Source organism: Sander vitreus, chromosome 6 (assembly GCF_031162955.1).
Source record: "Sander vitreus isolate 19-12246 chromosome 6, sanVit1, whole genome shotgun sequence".
In the NCBI taxonomy this organism is placed as follows: domain Eukaryota; kingdom Metazoa; phylum Chordata; class Actinopteri; order Perciformes; family Percidae; genus Sander; species Sander vitreus.
This window is the reverse complement of record NC_135860.1, coordinates 18,693,551-18,707,484: the sequence shown is the minus strand read 5'-3', so window position 1 is coordinate 18,707,484 and position 13,934 is coordinate 18,693,551. Positions and strand designations below refer to the sequence as shown.

Below are 13,934 nucleotides of genomic sequence, written 5' to 3'. Positions count from 1 at the left end.
ACCCGGTCCCAGTTGAAGCAAAGGCCGAGGCTGTCCAGCTGCTCCCGCATGGACTGGATATTACTGAGAAAACGACATAGAACAGCAACGTTAAGGTACAGTATGCATTAACAATGAACGCTCAGACGAACACATGTGATATATCAGGTACCTTTTAGTCCACTCCTCTGGGTCGAGTCCTCTCTCAATGGCTGCATTTTCGGCTGGAAGTCCAAAAGCATCCCAACCCATCGGATTCAACACCTGTGGGTGTAGTTAGGAGCTCTGTATTAGTGGTTAAACCATTTGTGTTTAACAGCAAATGGTATATTCATTTTAAGTAACTTAACATGCAAAAATACCAAATATTCTCTGTTTTCAGCTTCTTAAATGTGAAGATCTCCTGCTTTCCTGTTTTTCTTATCATTGCAAATTAAATATATTGACAAAAAGCTATTTCGACAAAAAGCTATTTCGACATTTCATAGACTAATGATCAAATGGAAAAATAATCAAAAGATTAACCCTGTTTCAAGTCCATTTTAAGTTCACAACAGTGTTTACAGCACAGTCTACTTAAATTTAAAGATCAGCTCCACGTTTCAAGATAAAAAAAATTGAAAAAGTACCTAAATATTCTTAAAAATACATCTACTCCTTCTCCCTCATTGAAAAGTCCAGAATCTATGAATATGCAAGTATTTTTCTTTTTAGAAGTTTATCTGCTGGACACAAGATGTCTCCTTCTTCACTGAAAAGTCTGTTCTCAGTGTGTATGCACTTGAGGCTTAAAGTTGCCTGTTGGACCATGACTGGCTGCCAAACTATTGTGTGATGTCACTAAATCAGGCTCATACATACACATATTAATGTGTAATGTCTCTGCTGTGATCTTGACGCCATTACTTATCGTGTTTAATGCATGCAGACTAACCACAATTTTCAAGGGTTAGGCTTAGACTGGAAGATCATGATGTGATAGTACCTAGTATAAGTACCTAGTATAATACCTAGTAAGCCATTTTACACACAACTTTCTAAACAACATCACAATCTACTGTCACTTTCCCACTCTGTCTGCTTTCTCCCTCTGTCCTTTTGTACTTTGTACCCACATCGCCATCTAGCATACACCCTCCTTAACGTAAATCCTTATCGACTAAAGACAAGGTCTCTTTCACTCATCTCTTTTTCCCTTTAGCGCTTCGGCTGTGATTTTCTGCTCACTGAGAGAGAAACGACTTGAAAGCACAGGAGTGGAAGGTGTGAGTAAAGTAGAAGAGAAGGAGAGTGACAAGGAGTCGAGGACTGGAGAGGATCATCGCACGGCCTCTAATGGGTCTGATGTTTCACACAAATTGGTATCCTTGGTAACTGCATGGGCCTCATTTGTAAAGCCGGGTGCTGGATGGTATTAGGCTTTAAGAGCGCTCAGCAGAGCAGACCACTGAGACTGCTCAGGAGGAGAGTGAGGCACAAGCCAAAGATAACCAATGTAAATAACCAAGCAGAAAAAAAACATGCGCCTCATTAGGATGGATACGCTACTACATGGTCTATTCAGTGTAAATACTATATATATATATATATATATATATATATATATATATATATATATATATATATATATATATATATATATATATATATATATATGTGTGTGTGTGTGTGTGTGTGTGTGTGTGTGTGTGTGTAGATATATATAGTATTACTACCGGTCAAAAGTTTGGGGTCACTTAGAAAATTCCATTCCACTCCATTACAGACAGAATACCAGCAGAGATCAGTTGTACTGTTTTTTTTAATCAGGGCAGCAGTTGTCAGATTACATTATGTGCTTACATAATTGCAAAAGGGTTCTCGACTGTTGTAGACAGAAGTGGCTGAAGAAACACTTGAAATCCATGATTTTTGGTCTAAATGTCATACCCAAATTAAAAGTGGTACAGCTCCCATATACTTTGACACTTTGGGGTGTGCCTGATATCATTGGAAAGGTGATTGATGTGGGTGTGTTTGTGTATTTGACAAGTGTTTTTTTTTTCTTCACTTTTCAAATGGAAATAAAAAAAACAGACAAATCTTCAGAAAAAAAATCATATAAAATCCATTTTTGAGTCTTGGCTTCTGGATATTTTTCTGTAGTAAGCTGAGACATGTGGCTAATGCCCTGTGTTGTCTGTCACCTGTCAGATGTGTTTACAGCAGTGTATTCTAATCATTTTACAGATGTATGACTTGGACGGAAATAAAAACCCTCCATTCTAGCCTCTGTGACTCTGTGTCAGTAAGACCTAGAATCACCCTGTGACTTGTAACAAAAACTTGAGAGTGTTACCTTTCCAATGATGCCAGGCACACCCCAGAGTGTCAAAGTATATGGGAGCTGTACCACTTTTAATTTGGGTATGGTGTTTAGACCAAAAAGCATGGAATTTCAAGCGTTTCTTCAGCCACTTCTGTCTACAACAGTCGAGAACCCTTTTGCAATTATGTAAGCACATAATGTAATCTGACAACTGCTGACCTGATTAAAAAAACAATGCAACTGATCTCAGCTGGTATTCTGTCTGTAATGGACATTTCTAAGTGACCCCAAACTTTTGACCGGTAGTGTATAAGTGAGACAGTATCCGGCTGTGATGTGCAGGCTGAGTTAGTGAGCTCAATCCTCAAAGTTCAAAGATGGCGGAAAATTATCTTTTCACTGCTAATAGCTTCAGCTCCACTCCACTTATCATTATGTCCACACAAAGCATGAACAAATGCTAGTCTGACTCTTCACCAACTTGTTATCATTGAGACTCACAGTACATTTCAGAGCTTGAGTGACAAGAGGCAGTGAAAGACAGACGTGGGAGTCAGTGTAGGCACATTTTATGACTGTCCACTGTAATGTGGAGCAAGTCAGTGCCGAGCTGAGACAGATACACCGCAGCTACAGGCCCCTCACGCCGACAACAGGGAGTGTTTGGTGACTGTTTTGTAAATAAGAGCCCACTCTGCTACAGTACATGCAAGTGTCCACCCACACAGTTCCAGCTAGAAGCTTTACTGCATCTGTGGTAGCTTTTGAAATGCAACTCCAGCATTTGTCTGTCTTCTCATATCACACTTATCGATTCTAACCAGACTCTGGTAATTGCTTCAATATTCAACTCTTATGTCTTGTTATTTTAAACAGGAGCCCATGTGCACAAGCAACTACAGAGCAAAGGACAATAAGTTAAAGAGCATGGCAGCTATTATTTACATCTATATCTATATATATAAAGGTTTCTTTTACCTAAATTATGAAAATAGATTTTCTCATTTGCTGTAGCTTTAGTGGTATCTAGCCATGCAAACAGCTGTGATTTAGAGGAATACTTTGACATTTTGGGAAACGCACATTCACTTTTATGAGAAGATTGATACCACTCTCATGTTTGTACAGTAAATATTCATCTACCGCTGGGAGGTGGTTAGCTTACCATAAAGACTGGAAACGGGGAAACAGCTAGCCTGACTATGCCATTTATACACAGTACTCTTTGGTTTTTGCACCGATTAAACAAACAGCTTTAGAGCTGCTGGTAGGTGGATTTAGTTATATTTGGAAAGAGCCAAGCTAGCCGTTTCCCCTGTTTCCAGTCTTTATGATAAGCTAAGCTAACCGTCTGTTGGCTCCAGCTTCATATTTACCGTACAGATGTGACAGTACAATTTTTTCATATAACTCTCAGTGCAACGTAGGAAAGCTTTTTCACACACCTCTTTTGTCGGGCAGGTGCGTAGGACATAATCAACAGTAGCAGATCAAAAGCTTAGAGAAAGTCCCGCACACTGACCATTACGCAAGCAATAATTTATTTAGAAAAACGTTTCGGTCTTAGACCTTCATCAGGGTCAGGGATGAAGGTCTAAGACCGAAACATTGTATTTTTCTAAATAAATTATTGCTTGCGTAATGGTCAGTGTGCAGGACTTTCTCTATTCATATAACTCTCAGCAAGAAAGCGAATAAGCGTATTTCCCAACATGCTGAACAATTTCTTTAATTTTGAAAAAAATGTCTCTGAGGTTTCTGCCTCCAAACCAAAACATTGAAAGTAAATGGGATTCAGTTTGTCCTTTTCACAACATTGAAAAACAGGAACAACAATGTGTCTTTCTAGAATCGGAGTACCCATTACTCTGGATAATTCACAGACCAAGCTGTCATCAGCTTTCATAGGTACTACTTCAGTATAAAAAAGAGGAACTTCTGTACAGTTGTGTGCTCTTCCAGCCCCTGGCAGAGCCTTCGTGAGCTGTGGACACTTATTTGGACTATTTGTTCAGTAGAAAGCAGTCCCTTTCTCATTTTAGAGTGATCCAATTACAGAATGCACATTCTGCCAGTGAACTCATTAGAAACTCTATCATTAAGTCATTGATGAGTATTTATATGATGTATAACAACACGAACATTGAGTCTGGGTATAAAAAAATCTTCTATATGTGTTTTTTTTTTTTTTTTAAAGCAGTTTCACACATGAAATACCCATTAAAAGCCAGAAAATAGATTTAGGGTGTGACAATTGACACAATGTACCTTCCTTAATTAACTAGTGAATAGAGAAGATGTGTGCATGCAGAGGAACAAGGTTCGCTTTCTGACAGATGCTGAGGTAAAGTACACTACTGGGCAGGAAGGAGTTTCCAGTCATGTGAAACTATTTTCTTTTCGGGGAGAGACCAGACAGAAGCACAAAGGAAAATCCAGCAGGAAAAGCAAAAGGAGGGGTTTGTCATACACCAGCTTCTCGTCAGGCTAAGGACAGGGATGGATGACGTGGGGACAAAGACTAACCAAAGAACTGAACATAGGTTGTCACCGTCATGTCAGAAGGTGTGTGTAACTGCAGTCTGACAGAAACTGGTCACAGCTTCATCAACAGCAGCTGTTTACTAGACCTAAACAGATTGCTGAATATCGACTGCAACGCTTTGATTTGAAACAGAGACAAGTATGGATTTGACCTTACCTTTATTGCAGCAGGTTTAAAAACTGCTATTTTCCCCAATTGTCAATTTAAAAGAACTAGGACAACTTGCTTTTAAGATTCCTTAATTTTCATATTTATCTGATAATTGTTTTTGAAAAAGGTAAATAGGTCCAAGTGTCATAAATATTTTCAGCTCACAGAGGATCATGGAATCATTCAATCTGAGTAAAAACACCCAAAATCAGTGGTTTCAATGTTTTTACCCAGCAACATAAAAGGATGACACATCTAACAATTAGCTCACTGTAGCAGGAAAAATATGTTCATAAGAGGACAAAAATGTCAGGTTTATAAAAACAATTATGAAAAATTAGCAAAAACTAATTACACAAATCATTTCTACTAAAGAAATGTACACAACATGCAAATATGTACTGTATTGGCAGATATCAATAGAGCACAGTAGAAATCAAATACAAGTACAACGAGCACAGAGTAATCTAATTACGTACTCCCAGGACAGTGTAAACCTTGGTCGTGTAATTGAAAGATAGTGGTGACAGGAGGTATTATTATGCTACTAATGGTACTTATGTTCTGCTTGCACAGTGCACATAATATAGTGTACTAACTATAACATTAATATGAGTAAAGAGATATACAGCATCACAGTTCAGTGCAAGTGTAAACAGAGGCTCCAGCAGGGCAAACAGAGCTGATATTAATGATATTCTTCATAAACGGCTGTATACACGGCATGATGTAGAGCAGGAATTAACAGATGAGATTTGGGTAACAGTGCAAGTGTGTGAAAGCAGATATCAGTACTGTATAATGTTATGTACCAAATACGGAGATCTCCATTATCTCTAAAGGAAACACTCTACTGTTCCTGTACAGAAAGGTAGTTCACCAGTAATATCGTGGAAACAGCCACAATCTAATCATTTTAAAACCATTTAACCCAGACAGGAAAGCAGATGCCTTACAATTATGGGTTATTGTTTGCTACAATAAAATATGCTCCTTAAGTGCCTCTGAGTATGACACATCCTTTGTGATTTTAGAAAGAAAAGTCAGTATGTATGTATAATGTATGTCTGAACGAAAACAGGGAGGGACAATTAAGCCACAGAAAAGGCCTTGTGATGAGGGGCTGATAACAAACAATAGAGCAAACCAAGGCATACCTTAATAGTTAAAAGCTTTGCATCATAATTGGCTAATTCTCAAAGAGTAGCCACATATTGTGAGACATACATTTTCAAGAACGGTTGAGTCAATATTCGTGACTGTACACAACTCTTTGCTTAATTTAGAAACTGGAAATGACTCTTACACTTGTGATATCACTGATTAGAAATCTCTATAGACAATAAATGGTAAATTAGATCTGTTGATCCATAATATATCTGTGAGTTTTTACATCCAAATAGGATGCAAGAGCTCCCTTTAGCAGCTGAATGCACCATTCATTAAACCAGCCCTTGGTTTTTCATGTTGCATTACAGTATTATCATACATTCCACATTTAGTTTTTTGACTGCTAAGTGAATTATTAAAATGCCTTTAACATTTAATCTCTGTTCTAATGAGAGGAGGCTATTGGTAACATTTGGACATTAACGATGGCTCTGTTACATTCCAGTGTCCCAGTATAAGTAGGCCATGACAGTGACAGTGAGCCAGCACGCACAATACTAGGACCCTGAAACTGAAGCAGCTAAATGGAATTTAGCCATCATTCATTTTCTTATTTACACCTGTGCTTTTCCTACTGTGACATGTCAAAATGTCTTCCATCAAAAAGGCCTTTTGTACTTTCCGTTCTAAGCAATTAAGCCAAAATAAAAAACGTTCTCAACTTATTTTACATATAATGCCAGTGCATAGTGCGCTGACCTTGTTTGTTTCAGGGAGGAAAGTAGGAAATGATAAAAACCCATTTACTAAAAACAGACATACCTGATGGCCTCTCATTCTCTGGAAGTGGCCGATGGTGTCACTGATGGTATACACTCGCACGTGGCCCATGTGCAGTCGCCCCGAGGGGTATGGAAACATGGAGAGGACATAAAACTTCTTCCTGTTGGAACTCTGAGAAAACAACAGTCAACATAATGTACAGAGCTGTAAGAAAACCTTATGGGATGTGGAAAAGACCGTAAAACTTGACTTTAATCCTGAGAGACTATAATAACAGTGCATGGGTTCTTTCTTCCATCATCAGTCTGGCTTTTTGAGTGAGTCTTGTACTAAAGACGCTGCATTAACCTGACGAGGTCAAGGCAGGAATAATAACTCATCACATACAGAGCGCGAGCACTGACTGACTTCGGTATGAGGCTCAAACAGTGTCTGATTACAGTGTCAGAACACGAAATGCGGCAGCGTTGATTATGGATGGTTTACACTCACAACATTGTTACCACGGCAACACAGTAAGTACTGGTTACACTCGGCTATACATGATTACAGGAAACCTGAGTCATGAATTTTGCAATAAATTAATTAGGGACCAGGGCTGTCATAAATGCACTTGATCACTGTCAGCCTGTCCCAGACAGCTGCACGGTCGGACCATTAGGATAATAATCAGCTGGCGCTCCGGGACTTAAGGGCCAGTAATAGCTGGGAATCATGTGGAAGGATGCTTAATGACCTATTAATCAATTCATCTTAAAGAAAAGTCTAAAGGGGTTTTCCACTGTACAGTATACATATACAGATTTTTTCAATTTCAATATTTATTTTCATCCATTCAACAGTATTGACAGCTGTGTGATGTTGAAAAAGGGGCAGATCAAAAGGCCAGCACTTCTAAAAAACGTACTACACGCACATTAGGATCCTGGTTCTAATCATATTTGGGATATGATGTTTACATTGAAAAGAAAACTGGTTATTCATATCCCTGTATACACGATCATAACAGTCCCCAGGTTTCTGATCGTCTGTGTCTTGATTGCTCAAAATGTGTCAGACACTCCTTCCTGTACTGAAGACATTTTTTGGTTCCTGGCTGCCTGACAAAAAAAATGAATCTACAACCATTTTAAAATCTCATAATCGTTTAAGTCATTCTTTTTGGCAGAAATGCTTAACATTTGGTGATTCCGGCTCAAATATGAAGATTTGCTGCATATCCCAGTTACATAACATTGTAACTGAACATGCAACTGAAGACTTGAGCTCTGAAAATTTGTGCTGGACATTTTTCATTTTTTCTGACATTTAAAATATACAAAGGTTTTTTCTTTTACTGACTAATGACTCCATAACTTGATGATGATCATGCGAGCATGCCAGACAATGATCAAGAACCTGGATAAGGTGTTTACATGCAACAGTAGCCAGGTTTCTATCAGAGTATCTATCCAAGTTTCTCAAAACCGGGATAAGGGCTTGACTGACTGACTGACTGACTGACTGACAGACAGACAGACAGACAGACAGACAGACAGACAGACAGACAGACAGACAGACAGACAGACAGACAGACAGACACGATACTCAGATCACGATTTATTTGGATGATCATGATGTCACAAGGCTAAACACTGTAAGAAAAAGTAAAGGCCTCCTTACCTCCTCCAGTGCATCCTTCCGCCACTGTGCCATAATTCGTGGGTGCCACCATTCTTCCACTCTGCGTCGTGTCTCTGTTTTATAGTCCTTCTCCCATACTCCCGTCTCACTGAACAGGGTGCGGGTGCTGGGGGACCAGAGGCGGGCTCTTGGGTTCAGGAGAGCAGCATTGATTTGGCCAGAGCGGGCAACACCCAGTGGATACAGAGCCAACCTTCTCACTGACACCTGCATGGTTCTGTCACCTAAAACAGGGACACACAGTAAACTGGCAGGAAGATGGACAGGGTGGTGGTGCTGTTGGGAATTTAATATAATAATCTAGAGGTGGGTTATCTACTCTACACCATCAGATTCACTTGTAACTGTATGCCTGGACCATATGACTGAAATAATATTCCGCTATTTTTACAAATGTTTGTCGTAAAACCACATATGAAATGCTCTAACAGACAATTAGTCAATGAACCAATCATTATAAAATAAATGGCCAACTATTTAGCTAATCGATTTATTGTTTATGTAGCAACATTTCAAAACATTAGCTGATTTTAGCTTCTCAAATGTGAGGATTTGCTGCTTTTCTCCGTTTTATATTTATATATATTTATCTGTAATTACAATAATACCGAATCATCGTCCACCACTAAGTTACTGTATTTTTAAGTTTGTTTTGCGGTGTCTCATCAGACATCAGGACCACTGTGATTCACCTTTATCACTTTCAAGTTTCCATTCAGACTCTTTAAACTTGAGAGATACATTTTGCATTCATGCTTTTACAAGAGTCTCCACCCAAAGAAAATGACACAGGCTAAATGAAACAAGATGCCACTCCTTTAACTTTAACATTCAGCACATATGGGTTCAGACGTTTAGTCTATGGGACTGAACAGAACATGTGATTCCACTTGTTGGGAACAGAGTGACTCATGTTCTCTCACATTCTGTGTTTTTTGCACCGCGTCACTCACACAACAGTCTGACTTTGTGATATAAGAGGTTTATTCAGCGTGATGTGATTATGCTCTGCTCTGGATGGCTGTTCTCTGCCTGCCTGCTCAGATGTGAGAATTACATTTTCAATCAACTGATTTACAATAATTCACAGATGTATCTGCTTCTTATCTGCCCTGCAGTTTGATACACTTTTGTTTTGCATTGCAGGATGCTAACTGCTCTAACAGCCTTAGGACATCACCTGGATGGATGTTCCTGCTTCCAGAACATGTTTGTAATTACTTCTAGGTAGAAAGGATTAAATGCTGCATTACAGGAATGTCAAAATCAGAATTATTCAAAAGATTTCTGGATAATAAATGTCTCATTTTAGTACTACAATTAACAGCTAAAAAAATTACTGTGGGCTACTTCAAAAGTAGTTTTACTCTCTTATGCATGAGCACAGCAGTGTGGCTGGACTTCCCCATCTATGGCTTGATGTAGGTTAGACAGTCAACTGCCTGTAAGAAAAAACAATTTGACCTACATTTGTCTTTTACACTCACTCACTCTCTCTCACACACACACATACACACACACAAACACAAACACACACACACACAGTATCCAAGGTAACCTATAAGATATCTGTACAGTCTCTGCCTCCATGGCAGCAGAGGATAACTGCTGCTAACCTGACCCATCAAGAGAATATTTTCACAGCAATGACGCATCTGGATCTCAGACAGCGAGACCTTTATAGCTGCTGAGTGGAAGAAGTGATGCCTGACACCAGAGATAAAAATGGAAATGAGGTAAACAAAAAATTAGGACTGTTTATCTAAAGCTGTGGGAGAATCATCATCAAAAAGGTTATGTGATAATGTTATGAAAATACAAGATTGCTGTAGAGAATTAGCTCAGTGCAGAGGCTGGGAAGTAAATTAAATTAAATTATTAAGAGAGTGGCCTGCGTGGTTAAATCAGTAAAAGCTGAAATTAAATCATTTTCATGAGCAGATCAAAAGACACATCATGAAAGAGGATTCCAGCAACGAAACAGCACACAGTTTGAAAGAAAGGAGTGTCACTCAAATGCAAGAAACTTTCCACATCATTTAGTAAGAATCTGACCAGCCTGAAGGATTTAGTGTCCAGGTTGGACAATTTTTTTGGGGATAACTCTCCTCTCCGACACCCACCTGCTGTGGTAATATGTTTTTTTCACCAAACTCTCTTGAGTATAACCTAAGCATCGCAACAGCCAACGCTTCTCCCTCAGGCTGGAGCTGGGAGAGCAGAGCACTCTAGGTTGTGTGCATCTCTGAAGGTGCAATTGAGTGGGCTGAGGCGAGAGACGGAGAAAATGTTTCTATGGTGACTAGGCTCAACCATTCGGGTGTCTCCTATAAAGTTCTTCTGCAAACAACAAGCTGGTTCAATACAGCAGATGAAGGCACTGCTGAACATCTGTATTAATAGCGGCCATGTCTAAAGCCTGGTATTGTACTTTAATACTTTTTGGTCACCAACTGAAATATGTCAAAAACTGTCATGTACTGACAGTTGGAATTGATATTCAGTCAAATTCTTGGTGTTGCCAAATTAACTTTAAATTTAGATTATAATTTTGCTAATTTTAGACTGTATTCTATTCAGGCAAAAAAAATGGTATGGCTGCTTTGTATTAAGACAACATTAAACACTAATGCAAGTTGTATTTTGATAAATAGAAAGAGGGATTTGGAGAAAAACTTTTTTATTTTCCTCTACATTTTTATAAGTATGGTTTTGGTATCAGTACAAAAAAGGTGATGACAAATGATATTTGTGCTAAGCTGGGCGATATAATGATGTAGGCCTACTGTAATATCCTAATATGTGACTAATGTTATTGTCTGGGATTTTAGTTATTGTAATTTTGTAAAAGAACTTAAAATGTTGCTTTTTTAGACTGTTCTAGTTGAGTGAAAGTGAAATCAGTCATGAATGCCTGTATGGCACATGGTCAAGTTTCTCAAATGACAAATATGAATTGTTTTAAAAGAACAAATATATTTACTGATATATTTATACTTTCTACAATTTTCTGACATGTTAAAGACCATATATAACATATAAAGAAAAGTTATCAACAGTTAGTGAAAATAATTGTTAGCTGCAGCCCTAATGAATACCAGCTGAAAGCACCAATGGTCATCACGGCAATATCAATGTTGACATATTTAGTCAAAAATATTGGTATATTTGGTTTTCTCAAAATAGCCTAGCAGCTCCTCTTCCACAGCCCACTATTAGGACTGGACACTAAGTTCATGTAATTGTTAACTGTTAATTAATTAATTTACCTCTCAATCATGATAATACTGTAAATGCTGTGACGAAAACTACAGTTTAAAATAAAACTGACCTGTTATCATGATGATAACAGTTTTATTTGAAATGAGGTGTAAAGTATTTAAGGGGAAATCACTTTCTTACCACGTGACCATCAATGAAATGCAAAGTAGATTTAACTTCTCAACACTTGATTTTAACGTGAGGTCCTCAACACGCTCTTTTGATTTACAGGGGAATCATATTATTAAATTGCCTTAATGCTAGCATGACATTGATTTTATTATAAATGTATACTGCAGGTCTCTCCACATAGCAGAGCAGCCCGGTCCTCTGTGAGCTACAAATAAAAGGTATAGCTGCTTGTTTTAAGACTTATATATAGTATATAGTGTTGTAACGTTATGTCTTGTTTCCTGGTGAACGGCTCTCAGTCTGTCTGCTGGTTGCACTCACATGAAGATGAAACAGAGGGAGGCTACATTTTAGAAAAACATCAGTTTAAAGGTTCTTACTGTTTTATTTCCAGGTCCTTTATTTCGGCGTTATGGTCGTAATGACATAATTCCAATATTCCATGTCATGAATGTCATAGCCAGCTTTTAAACGCACTGTAAATGACCTGTTTCTCTGGATCACGACTTCGCCATAAGCGCCGCCATCTTGGATTCAAATCAACTTTATCAACACGGTCTATGTCGACAAAACCCATGTCGTTAAAAAAAAATAGATGATGCGTTTTATGAAAACCTAGCTTATGTAACACTATTGTGTCTACTTTACCTCTACATTTTACATTTTACTTCTTGATTTTGCATACATAAACAGTGTGTGTGTGTGTGTGTGTGTGTGTGTGTGTGTGTGTGTGTGTGTGTGTGTGTGTGTGTGTGTGTGTGCGCGCGCGTGCATAAATGTCTGATTGCCAGAGCGTCATCAGTGATCTCAGCTTGTTACCTTAGCAACCCTGTAATCTCCTCCTGTTATCTGTTATTTTTCATTAAAATCCAGTCTAATTTTTATTCCAATAAAAGTACTACCCCCCAGATACAGAGAATTGTTTTCCAGCTAAAATAACTTGAATATGCAAATTTGACAGGACAAATTACATCCATTGTCAAGAGTCTCATTTTCATTGTTATTCTGTTTAATGGTGCCATTATAATGAACCATTTATAAAAAGGGTTAATGGGTTTAATGGGTTTAACTATTGCCTTTAATAATGATGAATATATTATTTACTGATGAGTTACAGATCAGTTATTAATACAAACAACATTTGGGTTGCCAGATTGTGAAGAATCTCTATAGATGGTGTCCTTCCTATTAGGTAACATTGCAGCAGTTACATGTTTTTTTTCTTCTTATTAATGAACTTTAAAGCAGTAGTAAAAATCAATCATTAATAAAGCAATTTGTTTACACTTACAACCCCTTTATAAAGGGTGCCTTATAAGAAGCATTATTTAAAATGCAAAGTACACACCATGGATGTATTATATACACACTAGTTTCAATGACATCAAACCTTTACTTTATCTTTCATCTAGGACAGTGAAAATACAGTAGATTTAAAACTATTTTTAAGTGCAACTTTCTTGTTTAACCACTGGTTTGTTGTTTTAAAGTTTCTTTTATCGTTTGGGGTCAAATGTACATCATTTATTTTTGTATTTACCATTGTAAGTCAATTCAAATCATAGTCCCACTGTAAGGAGAACATGACTGAAATAATTCCATGACTAATTTACTGCCAGCAACACTACAAAGGCTTTCAATATATGTGTTTTCTGAGAGGAGCACTATTTCTTTGATGCCAACTTCCAACGTAAAGTGATTGCTGACTGAGAGAGCACCTTCACTCCCTCTCATCTTCATCACATAGCAGAGGGGTTCTGAAGAGGAAGATGAGGAGGAGGCAGTGTCATCAGAGCCTCTGTGCTACGAGCGCTCCCTGTGGCTCTCACCTTTGATCTGACGTGCAGAGAGAAGCAGTGAAGGAGGGAAGAAGCCAGAGCCGGCGAGGGAAGAGAAAAAGGAGGGTGGGTTATCATTAGCAGGCGATACAGAGTTCCTCAACCTGACGTCAGAGAGCTAAACCTTGGGCTCTGCTCTGGCCTG

General features: G+C 38.3%; 1 protein-coding gene across 4 annotated transcripts in view; it reads right to left on the bottom strand.

Moving 5' to 3' along the window:
• lars2 (leucyl-tRNA synthetase 2, mitochondrial) overlaps positions 1–13,934 on the bottom strand; it is a 33,724-nt gene that overhangs the window by 18,213 nt on the left and 1,577 nt on the right. For 3 of the 4 annotated variants that reach the window (XM_078253344.1, XM_078253347.1, XM_078253346.1), the window contains exons 1-5: positions 12,332–12,505; positions 8,538–8,782; positions 6,915–7,046; positions 152–243; positions 3–63 (exon numbers count right to left, since the gene is read on the bottom strand). In XM_078253344.1, the coding sequence (XP_078109470.1) occupies positions 3–63; positions 152–243; positions 6,915–7,046; positions 8,538–8,771 (519 nt within the window). In that variant the 5' untranslated portion in view covers positions 8,772–8,782; positions 12,332–12,505. Of the gene's footprint in view, positions 1–2; positions 64–151; positions 244–6,914; positions 7,047–8,537; positions 8,783–12,331; positions 12,506–13,934 lie in introns of those variants that run through there. The other variant, XM_078253345.1, reaches the window with a different exon arrangement.